We start from the raw sequence: 18,644 nt of genomic DNA, 5'->3' as shown, positions 1-18,644 counted from the left end.
TAGGTACGAATAGTTATAATTGCCCAATTACTCATCTGGATAAAAAATGAAATGCAAGCTTACTGTACTATCCACTCGAACTGCATTTTTCAGATGCCACTCTTCTTCATCTTCATCCCAATATTGCTCAAAAGCTTCTTGACAAATTTCACAGACCTAACAAATTAAAAAAACAGTTTAATGAAACTAAGTTGTCAAGTATTGATTTAAAAGAAAGTGGTACTCCAATTTCCAAATACAGTGCAACTCTTCAGATTCAGGATGTGCTTAACTTTCAAAGTCCTTTTGATGCTGGTTTTCTCACTGGAAAGGTCTGCAAGAGAACTACCATTGGCCATCTTCCCACAGAAAGGATGGATCACTGTCAATAACATTTGATTTATATAATTAAATATGTTCGGACTCTAATTTGCTTAATTTGTCTGACCTATAAAGGAATTCTAAATGCATATGCTCTGTAGGACATCTCAAGTACTGTGTGCATTAGTGGTGGGCAAGAAAAAGGAGGAATAATTGGGATGAGGCAAAAACTAAGATCCAATGGATTAATGCTGCTGTTTGTAAGTTACAGGGTTACTAGGAAAAGCACATTCTGACTCAGAAAAAAAAATCGCAGATAGATTTGAAACATCAGGATCAGATCAAGATATCTACTTTTACAAAAGGTAAAACCCCTGGAGGGATGTGGTACATGATCATAGAAGTCCATGCTACTTCCTTGACTGCTCTGAGTGCCTATATGCAAAGCAAGCCTTCATTCATTCCAATGGTTCTAGGTCTGTACAGAATTTTATCCATTTGCAATCATGTGCCACCAAATAAACATTACAATTGTACACCTGTTCATTTCTGCTTTTCCTTTTAAATTTATATGGAAAAAACTCTTGTAATCTTCGATATCAGAGAGACCAAGCACAGACTAGGTGACTGCTTTTGCCAAGCACTTGTGCTCCGTCTGTCATAGCCACCTGGAGCTTTTGGTTGCTAGCTATTTTGATTCCCCTTCCCAATCCCATACAGACCTGTCTTTGGCTTTCTCCACTGCCAGGGTAAGGCTAAACAGGAACAAGAGAAATAGCATCTCATATTTCACCTTGGTAGTCGACAACCTGAAGGCATAAACATTGAATTCCCCAGTTTCAGATAACTTGCTCTCCCTGTCCCCTTTCTCCTTCCTCCTACACACACCCCATCTCACCAGCCCCCAATAACCCAATTACATTCCCCCCCCCCCCCCCCCCCAGCCACTCCATCTGCCCATCACCCACACACTTCCTTGTTTGGTTCCATGCTCCACCTTCCTTTCCTATCAGATTCCATCTGAAGCCCTTTGTTGCCTCTACTTATCTCCCAGCCTGTTGCTATTTCCACTCTTCCCTCGATCTGCTTATTAACCCTCCTCAGCTGGACCTACATACAACTTGCCAGCTCTTGCTCCACCCCTTCCCCTCACCTCTTTAAAGTGGCTATCTGCCATGCAGCTTTCAACCTAGATGAAGGGTCTCAACCCAAACATTGACTGTCCATTTCCATCCACAGATGCTGCCTGACCTGCTGAGCTCCTTCAGCAGTTTTTTTTAGTTTTGCAGTCGGTTGTCCACTACCACATTGAACTTTAGACTGCAAATGGTGAACACCTAACATATCTCCATAAAACAAGGAGCACTCAATTTCTTTTTCCACATGGGTGGGAGACAAAGGAAGGTGCACAGTTGGGAGGAGAACCCACATGGCCTGGTTAACAACATAGCTAGGATTTCCAACCCTGGCTTTGCAGATTTAGAGGTAGCTTAAAGCTCAGGAGGCCACCATTCAACTTGTCAAATCCATACTGGCTCCAACATTAAGCAGAGCCAAGATTTTACCTGGCTTGCTTCAGGCAAGTCTAACATTTCACAACCAGAGTGTGACCATAACCAACTTAACTGACAGCACTTTCGGGGCAGCACACTTGGCTCATTATTCTAAGCTTCGCATGCATTTCTTCAAATAATTAGGTATCAAGACAATAGAAATCAAGCAACAGATATAAAAACAGCACTGCAGTCATCATTTTTAAACTTATTGCTTTTTAGTTCAGTTGTCATAATCAGGGATAAAAAACTTAACTAAAAACATTTGGAAACATTGAAATCTGCTGGCTTTCATACAACTTCAAGTTAGAAAAGATTTATACAGTCTGACAAAATTGCCATGTTTAATCAGATGCATTTCAGTACCAATCCTACCTCATGCACTCCAGCAGGTCCAGCAGGAACACTTTGAAATTCCTTTTCCTTTGCAGCTTCTTGTGTTCTCTGTACAACTTCTTCATGGACCTTCTCAAAGAACTGACTTTTAGCACGTTCTTCCAGGTCAGCAATTTCCTCAAATTCTATCCAGTCCTGTGAATGTACAAGTAAAATTTGAAATAAACCCAAAACTTCAACTGCTCTCTCGCCATCTAACCACCCCCAACAAACTCCTGGAAATTAGCTGTTCCTTCTCATCCTCCCCATAATGTTTGTACCTTGTGCACCATGCCCACCTTCAACTCTCTCCACTACATTACTTATATCACCTACCTGCTAGCTGCCTGGATCCAGTTATCCCCACTACCACAATGCAAGAACAAATCAATACAAAAAAATTCAATGTGGAAAAACTCTGCTCATTTAACAAACTTACTGTTAAACTGTAGTACCACTTTCTGTAAGTTACTTTCTTAGTTATATCCTTTTCCATTCTGTTCATACGATAATGCCAGTCCAAATGGTCTGCATAAACATCAGTCTGTGATGCTGTGAATCGCATTCCACAAGAATAGCACTGGATACCTGTGTATAGGCGACTGATAACACCTTCATATCTCCTGTTTTAGAAAACAAAATAAACAATGTAAAATGAACAAGTGGATTTTTTAAGAAGTCCTTTCAATGTTAGCAGAGGCACAAAATGCTCAATTCTTTTATATGGTACACACCACATTAAAACATCAGTCTTCCCAGTAGATACACGAAAGCATCTGTTTCACTCCAATATTGTTTAAACTTAGGTCACAGATTATTAAAAGTAATTTTTAAAAACTTGGACCTTTCATACAAAAATCCATTAACAGCTTCTGCATCAAAGCAAACAATCTGGATACTCCTATTAAAGTAGGTCCCAAAGAAAACTATAGGATTACTGGTCATGGAGTTCAATTCAACCTATAGATGTCTTTATATAACAGAATTGAAACCATTGTAAATGTGTGCATCCTCTTATGTGAAAAGCCCAGCATCTCTCAACATGAGTTTATAATTTTCCTGCTAACATAAGGGAACCAAGTCCTATATATCACCCCATTTCCAACAGAGACCATCTCCAGTCAGACCAAAACCTGAGAACCTTACACTGAATGCTCAGTAACATCCAACTACAGAAGCAATTATTATCCATTTATCTTTAATTATGACTAGTTCAAGAATTCCTTTCTGAAGTGGATTTGATGAACTCATTGACGTAATTAGAATATGGGAAACAGAAGCTACCCTGCAAGTGATATCTTGAAAAATACTCTGCACATTGGTCAATGGGATAGGTAACAATATTTGTTCATTCAAATTATTGATAAGGAACTTAAATAATAGTTATTAGTTTAGCTTCAAATGGCATCAAGTCCTGGTCAAAATGTCAATGAAATTTGTTCTTAGGGGTGGTTAGAGGGGGAGAAAAACATTCCATTGGCTCTAACTACACCCAAATCCTTCATCAGAACCCTCAGAACAATCAAATTCCTTTCAGTAGCATCCTAGTCCCAACCATCTTCACCTGCTTCATCAAATACCTTCTTTAAAAGGTCAGAGATAGGATATAGTTTGTTGATTGCAAATGACAGAATAACCTTTTCCAAAAAGTCTAACCATAACTTCAATTTTTCTATTATGATACCATGACAAAATCCCTATCGTTAATTTTAATTTTCTCGTTTTCTTCCTCTTCATTGTCCACAACTCTCATCATGGAAGTCTGAGGCTCACCCTCTAAAAAGAGACTAAATTCATTCAATAACCCACGATATTTCCATTTCTTTGCTGCTCAGTAATTGTAGAAAAATTTAAATTATCTTAGCACAAAAAACAAATTGCTACAGGATTCCTTAAAACAAAACTTGAGATTTGCAACAGCCTCTGTTCAAATCCAGTATTATAGAATGTCATCTGTGATCCTCTCAAGTTGATCTTGTAACTCCATAAACCCACCTTTGCTCCACATACTTTAGTTCATTTGCTTAATTAAACTTTAATATTAACAATGAAATTACATGTACTGACTGTGCAAGAGTTCCAAACTTCTATCACTTACTAATGTTTCTTAATTTCACACCTGAAAGGCCTGCATTTAGTCATAAATGCCCCTTTCAATAAAAATAAGTTCTCCTGGCTTTCCTCAATCTTCCATCAAGTCATCCATCAACCCCAATTTCAGGAAATACCAGTCTTGTTTGGCCTTATTTTTCCACGTGATTTCACCCTTGGAAGTCCAGATATCATTCCAGTAAACCCATATTTTCACATCTCAAAATATTTTCCCATAGTTGTTTCGCAAAACTGCTCATAGTACTCTAGGCATTCTTTTACCAGGGTTTTGTATAACTGTAGCTTCTATCTTCTGTCCACTTCTTTCCTAGATCCCCCAATTTCCCATTAGCCTTTTTCCACCCCCTATACCTAGCAATGATATTTTAATATACATGGTCATTCAAACTTCTTTGGACATCCAATGCTTCTACTTTTACACTAATCAGAAATTACTTCATAGGCAGCACAATGGTGCAGCACCGGAGGCCTGGATTCAGTCCTGACTGCATGAGCTGTCTGTGTGAAATTTGCATATACTCCATGACCAGGTTTCCTCAGGGTGCTCCAGTTTCCTCCCACATCCTAAAGACATGCAGGTTGATAGGTTAATTGGCCACTGTAAAATAACTGCATGTGACTGGAAGAATCTGGGAAGCAGGAGAGTTGATAACATGAGAATTAAAAAAATGGGATCAATGTAGGATTGGTCTAAATAGGTGGTTGATGGCCAGCAAAGACTCAGTAGTCTGAGCAGCTTATTTCTGTGCTGTATCTATGACTATGATTTCCCTTTAATTTTTCCTCACTCTTTCAAATTAATGTTACTATCCAAAACAAAAACAGAGCACTGGAAATGCTCAGCAGGTCAGGCCTCATCTATGTGAGGAGAAACAGAGCGAACATTTCAGGTCAAAGACCCTTTGTCAGAACTGACATTTGTACTACAATGCATATTTTTATACTAATTACATACTTGGATTATGTGGCTTACAGCATGCACAATTTGTGGCCTTTGGTCATAGCATTTACAGATCTTGAAACTAGACATCAAACTAGTTGATTAAAACAATCAGGCCTTCATTAATTAACATGCTGCAGAAGAAAAAATGGGAGTAATTGGAAATCTCTTTCAAGAAGCAATACATGTATGAATAGCCAAATGGTTGTAGCATGTGTTGCATTCTTCTATGACGTTAGCAGATTCTAAAGTTTAAAAATTCATACCTTAGAATATAAAACTATTTTAAAAGGTGAACTAGCGAGCATGTAATTAAAGACAAGTGGAATAATAAGAAAACCATTCTCAACATATACTAAAGACGCAGTATAGTGAAGAGATGAAATATTTGTTTCCAGAAAAAGCTCAAAATATAATAGTAAAATCCACATTAGTCCACCAATCAGAAATATTTTGCTTAAGAGTTCCTTCCTTTCCAACTGCCAGTGAAATGAATGAAAATAAAATGTTTTACAGGAATCAAAGTATAATGGTTGAAGCATGTTTTCAATATTAGCTGTTGAGTCTGGCCTGCATTGCTTTGATCAGTTTCCTTTTGATCAGAAAATGGATTCTACAGCATTAAGTTGTCATCAATGTCAGTAATTAAAGTGAAATTACTTACTGTTTCAGTTCCTCAATCTGAAAATTGGTAAGATCTGGAATGCTTTCCTCATTTTCTTCCTCCTCATCATCTTCAACTGTAGTGGAAGCTTGAGGATCACCCTCTGGAAACACACCAGACTCCAAATTCATTCAATAGCCCACAATATTTTCACTTCTTTAATAGTCATGAATTTAGGTTTTGCAAGTAAAAATAGGATTGTTTTAAAAAAAACTCACGTGTTGGGGTGGATTCCACTGGATTTGACTTCAGAATTCCTGTAGAAATCAGCTTTGAAAACAGTTCATTCACATCCAGCTGTCCCAAATGATTATCCAAAGGTGCAAAGGATGATCCTATGATTTTATAATACTTGATTATAGAATAAAATAAACAATTGCCAACAGAATAGCCTCAAATACTGCTATACTGATCTAATGGTAACAAACCCAAGTCTAAAAAGCTGAGATTTTGTATTGCATGAATGTTAATACCAAAGGTTACTGGCCATTTCAAATACAAGGTTTCATGCGATAAAACTGAAGTTACACATTTCTGACAACAGACCAGTTTAATACAACACTTAAAATGCAAACATCTTTTCCTTCCATCAAGTTAGGTTACCAAATGGAAGATTTTTCACTAACTACCAGAAGACTCAAATCATAAGATGTGTTTTTGCATATTAACCCTACTGTTACACGATTCAGATACTTCCTACCAACAGCTTTATCCCCTCACCAGAATAGTTTCTTCCTTGACTGGAAATCCAACTGCTGCCTTCCTCAACATGCCTGAATTTATTGATAGGACAGTGATCCTCTTAAGGCCTGGGCATATAAAGGCATACCACAAGTGATGCAGCATTGAAAATGTGGTATGCATGAAGGCCAAAAATGAAGAACAGATTTGAGCTGAAGATAGTCACAAAAGTAGGATCAGTAATGCCATGGAGATATGAAAAAAAGGAATGAGTTTATAATTGTACTACCAAACCAGGAACCAATGTAGGTTAGAGTTTATGGAAAGTATAATGCAAGAGGAAATAGAATAGCCACATAGAATTATCAAAAGTGTGGATAGGGGTCGCAACAAATAGTCTGAGGCAGGACAGAAACCGACAATGATGAATTAAGACAGCCTCAGTGACGGAGAATACAGAATTGAAGGTGTCAGCAAGATGTCATTAATGGGAACAACCTGACTTAAAAAAAAGTGAAGTAAATGGAATTTTGCAGGAACAATGACAATGGGTCAGTTCTTCTAATTAGATAACATTTCTGCTCATCCAAAATCAGATGTTGGACAGTGATAAATCAGAGACAATAGAGTTACCAACTCATACAGAATCTGTACAGTGGCATGCAAAAGTTTGGGCGCCCCGGTCAAAATTTCTGTTACTGTGAATAGCTGAGTGAGTAAGAGATGATCTGATTTCCAAAAGGCATAAAGTTAAAGATAACACATTTCTTTAATATTTTAAGCGAGGTTACTTTATTTCCATCTTTTACAGTTTCAAAATAACAGAAAAGGAAAGGGCCCGAAGCAAAAGTTTGGGCACCCTGCATGGTCAGTACTTAGTAACACCCCCTTTGGCAAGTATCCCAGCTTGTAAACGCTTTCTGCAGCCAGCTAAGTGTCTTTCAATTCTTGTTTGGGGGATTTTTGCCCATTCTTCCTTGCAAAAGGCTTCTAGTGCTATGAGATTCTTGGGCTGTCTTGCATGCACTGCTCTTTTGAGGTCTATCCACAGATTTTCAATGATGTTTAGGTCTGGGGACTGTGAGGGCCATGGCAAAACCTTCAGATTGTGCCTTGAGGTAGTCCATTGCGGATTTTGAGTTTTTTTTAAATACACATACTGTGATGTTTGCTTCCAGAATTTGCTGGTATTTAATTGAATTCATTCTTCCCTCTACCAGTGAAATGTTCCCCGTGCCACTGGCTGCAACACAAGCCCAAAGCATAATTGATCCACCCCCGTACTTAACAGTTGGAGAGGTGTTCTTTTCATGAAATTCTGCACTCTTTTCTCCTCCAAACTTTCCTGCATCCTCACCACAAAATTCAGCGTCAGAAGTTTGCAAAGGAACATCTAAACAAGCCTGATGCATTTTGGAAACAAGTCCTGTGGACTGATGAAGTTAAAATAGAACTTTTTGGCCGCAATGAGCAAAGGTATCCAATACCAGCAAATTCTGGAAGCAAGCATCACACAGTCTGTAAAAAAAAAGCTGAAGTTGAAAACAGAATGGCTTCTACAACAGGATAACGATCCTAAACACACCTTAAAATCCACAATGGACTACCTCAAGAGGCACAAGCTGAAGGTTTTGCCATGGCCCTCAGTCCCAACCTAAACATCATCAAAAATCCGTGGATAGACCTCAAAAGAGCAGTGCACGCAAGATGGCCCAAGAATCTCATGGAACTAGAAGCCTTTTGCAAGGAAGAATGGGCGAAAATCCCCCAAACAAGAATTGAAAGACTCTTAGCTGGCAACAGAAAGCATTTACAAGCTGTGATACTTGCCAAAGGGGGTGTTACAAAAGACTGACCATGCAGGGTGCCCAAACTTTTGCTTCGGGCTTTTTTCCTTTTTGTTATTTTGAAACCGTAAAAGATGGAAAAGTAATCTTGCTTAAAGTATTAGAGAAATGTGTCATCTTTAACTTTATGCCTTTTGGAAATCAGGTGATCTTTTACTCTTAGCTATTCACAGTAACAGAAATTTTGACCAGGGGTGCCCAAACTTTTGCATGCCACTGTATTTCTGCCCATCAGAAGTAAAAAATGTGAATAGGAAACAAGAGCAAGAAGAGTTTCTTGTCTCCATTGGAAACAGCACATAGAAAGAGAACCCATTCTACTGATTTTCTCAGCATGACTTGCTAGAGATAGACCCAGTCAACAGTAGCCCCTGATGGCCAGAGGAAAACAGTCCAGAGTCAGAAATTATAGAAAAAGGATGTTTTACCACAGACAATGTCACAAGATGAAATTAATAAGCAGCTTTAGCACAATGCCAAGGAAGGAAATCCAAAGAGGGATTCAAACCCATAGTTGCAGGGAACATGGACAAGAATCTAAGCAGCAATAATTCTAAGGACTTGAGAAAGGAAAGTTTAGATTAAGATTGGTTACTTGCAGGACAAGGTACAAGACAAGGCAGAAAATCAATGATATCATGTAATAGAAAAGCAAACTGAAATATCAGTCTAATTTATTGGCAGAAAATTTGTTACCTTGCTGGATCTGTGTAACTGGAACAGTAGATTGAGATGGAAGGTACTGTTGCCCTTGACTAAAAGGAATCTGATTGTGGGAAAAACCAGTCATGGCATTAACCTACAAAACAAAAAGATATCATGACAACTGCATATTACACAAAATTTACATAATTTACATTAATGAAAATGACTAACAAAGTTTTAAGTTTTTGAGCCCAATCTTGCTGGCTGCGTCACAGGTAGTTCTCTAGTGCCTCACAACACAAATGTGAATTAACATAGCTATACTAGGCACCTCAGTTATACCAGCTCAAACCTAATCTCACTATATAGTCCCATGTTTGTTGCAAAGATCCTCTGACCTGCAAGTCTTAATATTTACTCATCCATACCCAAACTATTGGAACTATAAATAAGTCTGCGGGTACTTACAGGCTGTAGTTGACGAGGCAAGTTTTCAGGTAATGATGAAGAAATGTTATTGTTGTAAAAAGTCCCACATGTTGGCTCATACTGATCATTATGTGGTCCTGCCAATCGAGGTAATGGTGTCTGACCATCGAAGCAAGGACCAGCTGTTGGCACGTAGGTTGGATTGGCCAAAGTTGTTGCTCCATGTACAGCAGATTCATTAAAATGAGATCCTTGAGGCATATTAAATCTGGGCCCAGATTGTCCATCAAATCCTCTTCCCTGATATTGCGAACTTGGTGGATGATTGTTAAACAAATGACCAGCAACACTGCATCTAGGATCAGGATGCACTGCAGCCCCATCAAACTGTGGACCACGAGAACTTTCAAAATATGTCCCTGGCTGAGCAGCTATAATGTCAAAACGAGTTCCAGCTGGACCATCGAAACGAATGGCAGGCTGCCCTGGGTGATTGCCTGAACCATCAAAATGTGCGCCAGGCTGCCCCATCTGTGGTCCATCAAAGCGCACACCACACTGTGCTGCACGACCACTAGGGCCATCAAAATGTGCACCAAGTTGCCCTGGACGTGGACCATCAAAGCGAGTAATAGGTTGTCCTAGACGTGAACCTGGACCATCAAAGCGCATATTGGGTGGCCCAGACTGTGGACCATCAAAACGCAAATGGGGCTGTCCTACAAGACCATCAGGGTTATCAAAGCGTGTGCAGGACTGTCGTGGATGTGGGACATCAAAGTGCATGGCAGGCTGCCCAGGGTGTGGATCAAAACGAGGGTGCCCTAGATGACCTCCAGGATTGTCCAACTGTGCGCCTGGTTGTCCTGCGGGCAGTCCAAAACGTGAGCTTGGCTGGCCTGGATGACCACCTGGACTATCAAAATGACCAGGGTGTGAACCATCAATGCGGGCACCAGGCTGTGGACCCTCAAAGTGTACCCCTGGCTGACCACCTGCGTTGTCAAACCGTGCCCCAGGCTGTGCTAGGTGTGGACCATTAAAACGCACCCCAGGCTGACCAAGGTGTGGGCCATCGAAGCGTGGGCCAAGCTGTCCCATGCGAGGGCCGTCAAAACGTGGTCCAGGCTGTCCCATGCGAGGGCCATCAAAATGTGGCCCAAGTTGCCTTGGGCGGGAACTCTCAAAGCGCAGCCCAGAACGAGGGCCACCTGGACCATCAAAGCGTACACAGGGCTGCCCTAGACGCAGGTTACCCGGACAATCAAAGCATGCAGCAGGGTGCCCTCTGTGTGGACCATCAAAACATGCACCAGACTGTCCAAGACCATCAAAGTGTTTACTTGGTTGACCCGGAATACCCTCAATCCAAAGACCAGACTGCTCAGGGCTATCATTAATAGGCTGGACAAGTTGCTCAGGGAGATCCTGCAACCTTATCCTAGATCCAGTAATGCGTATGTCACGGCTTGGAGATCCATCCCGACCATGAACCCATGTCCTATCCGATTCAATGGATTCATCAGTTCTTATTTTATCCACATTTCTTATAGATCCAGACTTTCCTGGTCCTGATCTGTCACTCAATTCTCTAAATCTCTGTGGAATTTCATGTACACCAGATCTCAGGCGTGGATTTTCAACTAGTCCAGCACCCCTTGGTGGTGCATCATAAGCAGATCTTTCTTCTGAACGACGGTCACGTTGCCTTGGCTCTTCTCTTTTGGAGTCTGATAAAAACGAATATTAAATTACTTTGGATCGAATTAAAACACAGCAAATCATAGGGCAGGGTGGGATTGTAAAAGTCTGTAGTAAAATCAAAATTAGGTTCAAAATACTTTTACTAAACTACCAACTGTAACAAATAATTTTAAAGAAATGAATCTGTATACTTTGATGAGGTACGATTAACTTCAGTACAGCTTTTCCACAATAGCAATGTCTGTAACATTAAAATATAGCATTCATGGCCAAATTAAACTTATAAAATAAAGGAAAAGTGATTAAGTGTGACTGTCCAACTATAGTGGGACTAATATACAAATTTGATGCAGGCGAACATTCTTCAGTGATTCCAATGATCAAATAATAAAATTTACACTTCAATTGATATTTGACATGATATTCAATTAAATTCATAAGCTTATCAATGATCTGGTGAATAAAAGCACAAATAGTGATTAACAACTGGCCTCAGGAATGGTATATTGTGGTGTAATGTTGTTGTGGATACATTGGATATGTCTGGTGATCCAAGTATGAAAATACACATATATAAAGAGCTTCAGCTATCATGACCTCAACTGTGATGTAACCTTGTAGTTTTACACACCAAGATAATAGTCATTATTATGGTTTTGAAGAGCCACTGGAATACACAAGTGACAACTTCTTTCCCCCCATGAAGTCTGTTGCAAACAGTAAATATCATACAACTTCAGTAGAAGTGCTTTTCACCAAGTACTCAAATATTATAGAAAGAAACCTGGACAGGGAAAACCAAGGTGTCAGATGGATTTTACAATCAAATGGAATGATGCCCATGTCGAGTAGGAAAAATGCTCTATTTCTGGGGAAATACCAAAACTGTCAAATGGTCAATTGTTAATTCCTGTTGCTGGTTCATCTGATCCTAGCTAGAGTTAGAAAGATAAAAATAGCCTCAATCCATGAGGCGAGTAAAAATTGCTGATTTGAAGTAAATGCAAAGTTCTCTCACTAGGTAACTTTTAAAATGCAATCAAGCAGAATTAACACTTGGCCAAGTTGACCCCACTAACAATAACTTTGCTTTCAGCTTTGGTGATAATCTAATGAAAAAAGCCATTGCCACTTAGCTGTAATTATGCTGCCATTTAGGTATACTGTGCCCATAAAAGTTGATGCTTTTAGTAAAGACTGCTTGCCAGTAACTAGAGATGTGTGCATTGTGACCAAGGAAAGAATAAATTTAACCAAGAACTATCAATTACTCTTCTGAATTTACCTGTTCTCTCTCTTGGACCGAATTCTTTGAGATCTCTTTCAGGCTGATGTGTTCCTTGCCGCTGATCCTTATGGTGTTCACTCCTTGCCAGTTCTAGTTGTCTCATTCCATGATTAGAATCTGTTTTGTATCGATCTTCAGGATTCGGTGAAATTCTTGGTTTAGTTGGCAATGCTTCATCAGTGTGTTTTTTGCTATCACGAACGTTACTTTGGTTTCGCTCATCTAAAGGATTCGTGCGTTGATGCGGTGGTGACACACGATCATAATGTTTGTCATGAGACTGTCTATTGTCACCAACAGGAGAATGTCTCACCGTTTTATCACAAGGTTTTCTTCTTTCTGAATGCCTTCCTTCACTGTGATGCCCACTCTCATTTGCCTCTCTTTTTTCTCCAAGCTTCCTTTCCTGAAAGGTGCCTCTTGTGTCATGCCTGCTGCTGTTCACATTTGGGGACTTGCTTCCTTGATCTCCATCTTCTCTTACACCAAGAGAAAGATCACCAGATACATCCTTCTTATGACTCTCTCTTGTTTTCCAACGAAGTTCTGTATCATGCGATTGTTCTGATTGAACCCTGGTTCTCTTTAATTTAGACATATGCTCAAGATAGCTCAGTTCTGCTTCAGATAAAGATCCACCTTTACCTTGGGTTCTAGCTGGAGATTCTCCCTTCAGTTCAGCTTTAAAACCCCTGGGAGAAACATGGGATGCTTGCCAATCACCAGACCTATTCTTTTCCTCTTGGTACTGGAACAATTGATTAATTTGATGAGCAACAACAAGAAACTCATCATAACTTATTTCTGCAGCTGCTAGTCGTTGATTTGCCTAAAACCAATAATAAACTTGATTAGATGAAAACATCCAAAAAAAATCTAAAACATTTAATCAGAGCAATGAAAATAAGAGTTGAACTTTTAACTAACTACCGAACCTGGCCCAGGAAAGTGAGATATCACAATGCAAGTGAATACATGGCTGTCAAATTAAAAATCAAGGAGGCCACCAATGCATCAAATATGAAAATCTAAATAAAATTGGTACTTTTGGAGTCCATGAAACTACAACTCAAATAGTTAGCTTAAGAAACAAGGAAACAGCCACAAGTATTGTAGATAACTGGTTTTAAGTATTAATTTCACAAATACAAACAATCAAAAAAGGAATTTTTAAGATTGATTTCCAAAGTTGTTTAAAAACTTGAATTCAACAAATATTCTACAAAACCTTTTCACCAGAAAGGAACATACTTTTCCAAACTTAGAAAATGTTTTCTCCACAAATATGCTTTCCCTTCTTTTCCTCAAGTTCAATTTTTATGTGCAAGATTACCAAAGGCAGCAAGGGAATTAGTAAAACGATCAATCCCCCAATATAATCCTAACTTTTGAGATTAATTCTCCCCAACTCTACAGCAGACAATTAACCTAGTCATCATAGGAACTATATGCCGTAACGCTTGATCCTTTGTATTCAGGCACACAAACATGACTAGTTTTGGTCAAGTGATTTTGGTCTGGCCCTTGCTAAATTGGATGCCATTCTGGATGCAAATCCAGTTAACCCAGATTGTAGAAAGTCAATTGTACAAATTATGTTTACCATAAAACATGAATTATAAGTCCAGAAAGTAGCTGCACCAACACATCCAATTTTAGAGTCTGTAAATACTAGCCCACTCAATCCACGAGGCTGTCCACCATTCAATTAGATCATGCTTGATCTGTATTTTACCTTTCCTAATTAAAAAACCTTGGGTTATACAGATCTCTGGTGATGAACAGTCAACCGTGACAACTATAGCTGCACACTTTATTCAAAAGGCACTAGCAAATAAGGAATACAGATTCATTATTGCTGATGCTCTTTCAACCCTTTGAGCCTGTCCCATTTGCAATTTCCTTTGTTGAATGTGCCTCTTGTTGTTCAGCTGTCCGAATCACTTAATAGCATAGCAAAAAAAAGTGCTGATATAGATCCCCAAAACCAACAGGCCACGTCTTGATAACTGTAATCCATGGCCATTATCACTATTCCCTCTATACACACAGGTCTTTCTCAATCCATTGTGAGGAAAAGAGCATGGTGACAATTATAGATGCATACATGATCAACAGGTATGAACAAAAAGAAATGCAATATCTTCAGCTGCTAGATCAGAACCCCCCCCCCCCACGATATTGGAATGCTACGGGGAGAGCAAGGCAACTCCAAAGAATCTGCTGTTGAAAGTGAAACTACTCAAATTGGGACTGATTAATGGAAGAGAAGCTACATGCACTTAGATATTGTTTCTGAAAGGGGCATCTACTGCAATGATCCACACCATCTGGGTTGTTGGCATGTCAGAAACAGTATTTGTTCACCTTAGAAGCTAGACTTAATTTAGAATTCATGCAAAAGATTTCCTTTTTCTGGTCAGAACCGTATTTTTGACTCCACAATTGAGCACTTGTGGCATACTATTTAGAAAAAACAAAGGCTAATTATATTACTGTACAATTCCAAGTGCATAAATGGCCACAAACTCCATCGAATCCAAGACATTTTCCTGGTAAGCTCTCTGTACAAAGGGAAACTGGTCACTTAGGTACCAGCACCATAACTCCATTATTATTGTGGTTATAAAGATCAAAAGATATTAATTTTATCCTAGATAGTAACTTTAGTACATAAAATGGGAGGTAAATAAGAACCACAAATTCCATTAAAAAGGCCTCTAGTCTTGTAAATGTCTAAAGAGGCAATGAGACAACCTACTGGAAAGGCAGAATCCCTGCATGGTAGCTCACACATCTGATGGCTCTCTCATTTCTTTTTGGAATCAGATTCCCACGTAAATGATCTTCAAACATTAATTGACAAGCCAGAGTCCTTGCAGTAGAAATCATAAGGGAGCTAGGGCTTTACTCTTTGGAGAGGAGGAGGATGAGAGGAGACATAATAGAGGTGTATAAAATGTTGAGAGGAATAGACAGCCAGTGCCTCTTTCCCAGGGCACCAATGCTCAATACAAGAAGGCATGGCTTTAAAGTAATGGGTGGGAAGTTCAAGAGAGATATCAGAGGAAGGTTTTTTTTTACCCAGAGTGTGGTTGGGGCATGGAATGCGCTGCCTGGGGTGGTGGTGGAGACAGGTACATTGGTCAAATTCAAGAGATTGCTAGATAAGCATATGGAGGAATTTAAAATAGAGGGATATGTTTAGATAGTCTTAGGCGAGGTTTAAAGATTGGCACAACATTGTGAGCCGAAGGGCCTGTATCGTGCTGTACTGTTCTATGATTCTATAATTTAAGGTTCTCCAAGACTGTTCACCATTAAGCTGATAGTTTTTCTGGTAAACACCACTACTGATCTTGTTTGAAAAAAGTCTTCCTTCTAATGCCAGGAGCATATGTGGATAGATAAGATTTTCATGGCTTTCTGTTCTGTTGCCCAGATATCTTAAGAATAATTTTCAACTGAAGACTGAATGCCAGAAGCTCAAGACTGATGCTAGAAACTACGGGCATAAAATCTTTCCTCCAACAGAACTTCTGAGTTTCTTGATTTCTTTCCAACCCCCATGTCATTTGTTAGAAAACCGCTGGAAAATATACTAAATCTAGTTTTAGCCTAACTTCATAATATATACATATCCAAGTTTAGTGAAATGGGATCCTTTGAAATTCCTTCTAATAGGGGCTAATACTCCTTCCAATTGTCACTGCTACTGTTTCCTCATCTGGAATGTTCAGCCTCTGAATCAAATAACCTGACCATGTCTGCATTGGGGAACATGTTGGACAAATTCAAGGTCAGAAGTGACAATTCTGGATAAGCTTTGATGATATCCATCTTGACCCCAAGCAAGCCTTTTACCTTACACTGCAGATCCTCTTTTTCAGGATCTGGCAAGAAAAATGCCAAAATGTTTCCCAACCCCACCTCTCCAATTGATGATGCAGAACTTGCCTAATAATAAGCATGGAAAAAAGTCTCATTGGCTGATAAATATAATTCCATTTGACTCATTCCAAATTGTATTCAAAACACTTCTACTTACTTTTTTCAATAGGTCTCTCTTGTTAGCATTCGTCAATTCTTTGGGGATTTGTAAGTTTGCATCAACACTCATTCTTTGCTGGCGTGGTGCTCGAGGAGACAGAATTCCTTTACTTCCAGGATAAACTTCCTTCTGGTGTGGATATTTTGTATGTACTTGAGTATCCTGTTTTTGCTTCAAGCTAAAATGTAGACATTTTATTAGTCTTCATTATCGCACCATCCCAAATAACTTAATTTTAATGTTAACAGAGAACTCTGCTCATCAGAAGTTATTTGAAGCCCCTTCCCTTATGCACATTCTGTGAAAGGGACAGAGGTTAATTTTTGAATAGCTAGCTATTGACATTTCTTTCAAGCACTTGCTGGCACCAGATAATGTTCGCAATATTTTGCACAACCTGGTTGGAGACACAAAATCCTAATTTCTTGTATAATAGAGAAAAAATCCCAGATCTTTTATCACTATTAAGTAATAGACGAATGAAGATGAAAGGTGCTTAAGGGCCTCTGCTAGAACCAACTTGTATTCTATATTAACAATCCTGGAAAAACCCAAAAATATGCACATAGGCAGAATTGGCCTATTCTGATGCAAATAAAGTATGTTACCTGAAATTGTTAAATTTGATATTAAGATGGAAATGTGCAATGAATTCTGATGGAATGGGAGCTGCTGTTTGTCAAGCTGAGATTGGGCCATATTCGACACACAGGTCACAGTAGGAGTGGAATGGAGAAGTGACAGACATTGTAAACTGAATGAAGATCCCACAAAATGGTCACTCAATCTGCATTTGGTTTCTCCAACATAGAGAACACCATAGTGTGAGCACTGAATGCAATACACTACACTGCAAGAAATCCAAGTGAACCACTGTTCATCTGAAAGGACTGAGTATACCTGAATGGTCAATACCAACTCGTTAGGTATATTTAAGGTGGAGGTTGATAGGTTCTTGATTAGTAAGGGCATCAAAGGTTATGGGGAGAAGGCAGGAAAATGGGGTTGAGGGGGAAAAATAAATCAGCCATGATCAAATGGCGGAGCAGACTCAATGGGCCGAATGGCCTAATTCTGTTCTTATGTCTTATGGATGGTAAGCAGTTACATGGTAAAAGAGGTGCTGCATCTTCTACGGTTGCATGGGAGAGTGCCGCAAGAAAGGCAGTGGTTGGTGGAGATGGAAGAAAGTCTCATTGCCTGATGAAGAAAAACCTGATCTTTTTCTGAAAGGGGAGATGAGGGGGACGTGTGTCTAATGGTGAATTCATAGAAAATGGCAAAAGTTACAAAAGGATGACCAGTTCAATGTGGAAGCTAGTGGGGTGGAGGGAGAGGACCAGTCCTTGCTCTGTACTCAGAAGAGGCAAAATAAGACAGTCAAGAGTTCTACAAATTACGGTACAGAAGCCACACTTCAAAAAAATCTCAGACTCAGCAATGTGGAAAGACATTACAGAGACAGAGGAACTGGGAGAATGGAACATCTACAGGAGGCAGAAAGGAAGAAAGTTACAGAGATAGCTGATGCTCGTCATTGATCCATTGCTGACCTGTTATAATTTATCGATTAGTAATATTTTCTCAGTCTGTTGCTCCATTCGTCTCCTGGACATTTCATACTGTTCTGACCTGCATTTCAGTTTATATACATTCTTGTTTTCTCTCCAACTGCCCTCAAACCCATCAACCAGATGGCTACATCAACAGCTCATCAAAACAACAACCCTGGTCTCTTTCTTACAGCCCCATCCCAAGACCTCCCCATCCTCACTGCAACAAAAAAAGCTTGTTTGCTTTCTGAGTACCAAAGATATTCAACCTGAAGCATTTACTATTTCTTTCCACAGATGCTGCCTGACGAGTGTATCCTTTATTTGCTATTTCAGATACCCGACATCAGCAAAATGACTACTGCATGGCCCGTCAGGTCCATACCAGCTCTACACAAGAACAGCTCAGACAGTCCCACTTACACACCCTACACATTATGACTTAGTACACCATGAAAGAACACAATTTCTTCATCCACATGGGCAGAACTGGAGACATCAA

At 39.4% G+C, this 18,644-nt stretch overlaps 1 protein-coding gene across 1 annotated transcript in view; it reads right to left on the bottom strand.

The window, feature by feature from the left end:
- pcf11 (PCF11 cleavage and polyadenylation factor subunit) overlaps window positions 1-18,644 on the bottom strand; it is a 34,936-nt gene that overhangs the window by 1,947 nt on the left and 14,345 nt on the right. Inside the window, exons 6-14 of the mRNA XM_052025917.1 lie at window positions 16,587-16,767; window positions 12,536-13,367; window positions 9,586-11,276; window positions 9,169-9,271; window positions 6,163-6,279; window positions 5,945-6,047; window positions 2,668-2,851; window positions 2,229-2,384; window positions 64-156 (exon numbers count right to left, since the gene is read on the bottom strand). Coding sequence (XP_051881877.1) covers window positions 64-156; window positions 2,229-2,384; window positions 2,668-2,851; window positions 5,945-6,047; window positions 6,163-6,279; window positions 9,169-9,271; window positions 9,586-11,276; window positions 12,536-13,367; window positions 16,587-16,767 — 3,460 coding nt within the window. The remainder of the gene's footprint in view (window positions 1-63; window positions 157-2,228; window positions 2,385-2,667; window positions 2,852-5,944; window positions 6,048-6,162; window positions 6,280-9,168; window positions 9,272-9,585; window positions 11,277-12,535; window positions 13,368-16,586; window positions 16,768-18,644) is intronic.

The sequence above is a fragment of the Pristis pectinata genome, chromosome 11 (assembly GCF_009764475.1).
Source record: "Pristis pectinata isolate sPriPec2 chromosome 11, sPriPec2.1.pri, whole genome shotgun sequence".
Classification (NCBI taxonomy): Eukaryota; Metazoa; Chordata; class Chondrichthyes; order Rhinopristiformes; family Pristidae; genus Pristis; species Pristis pectinata.
The sequence above is the reverse complement of the archived record's forward strand: the minus strand, read 5'-3'. Positions and strand labels throughout refer to the sequence as shown.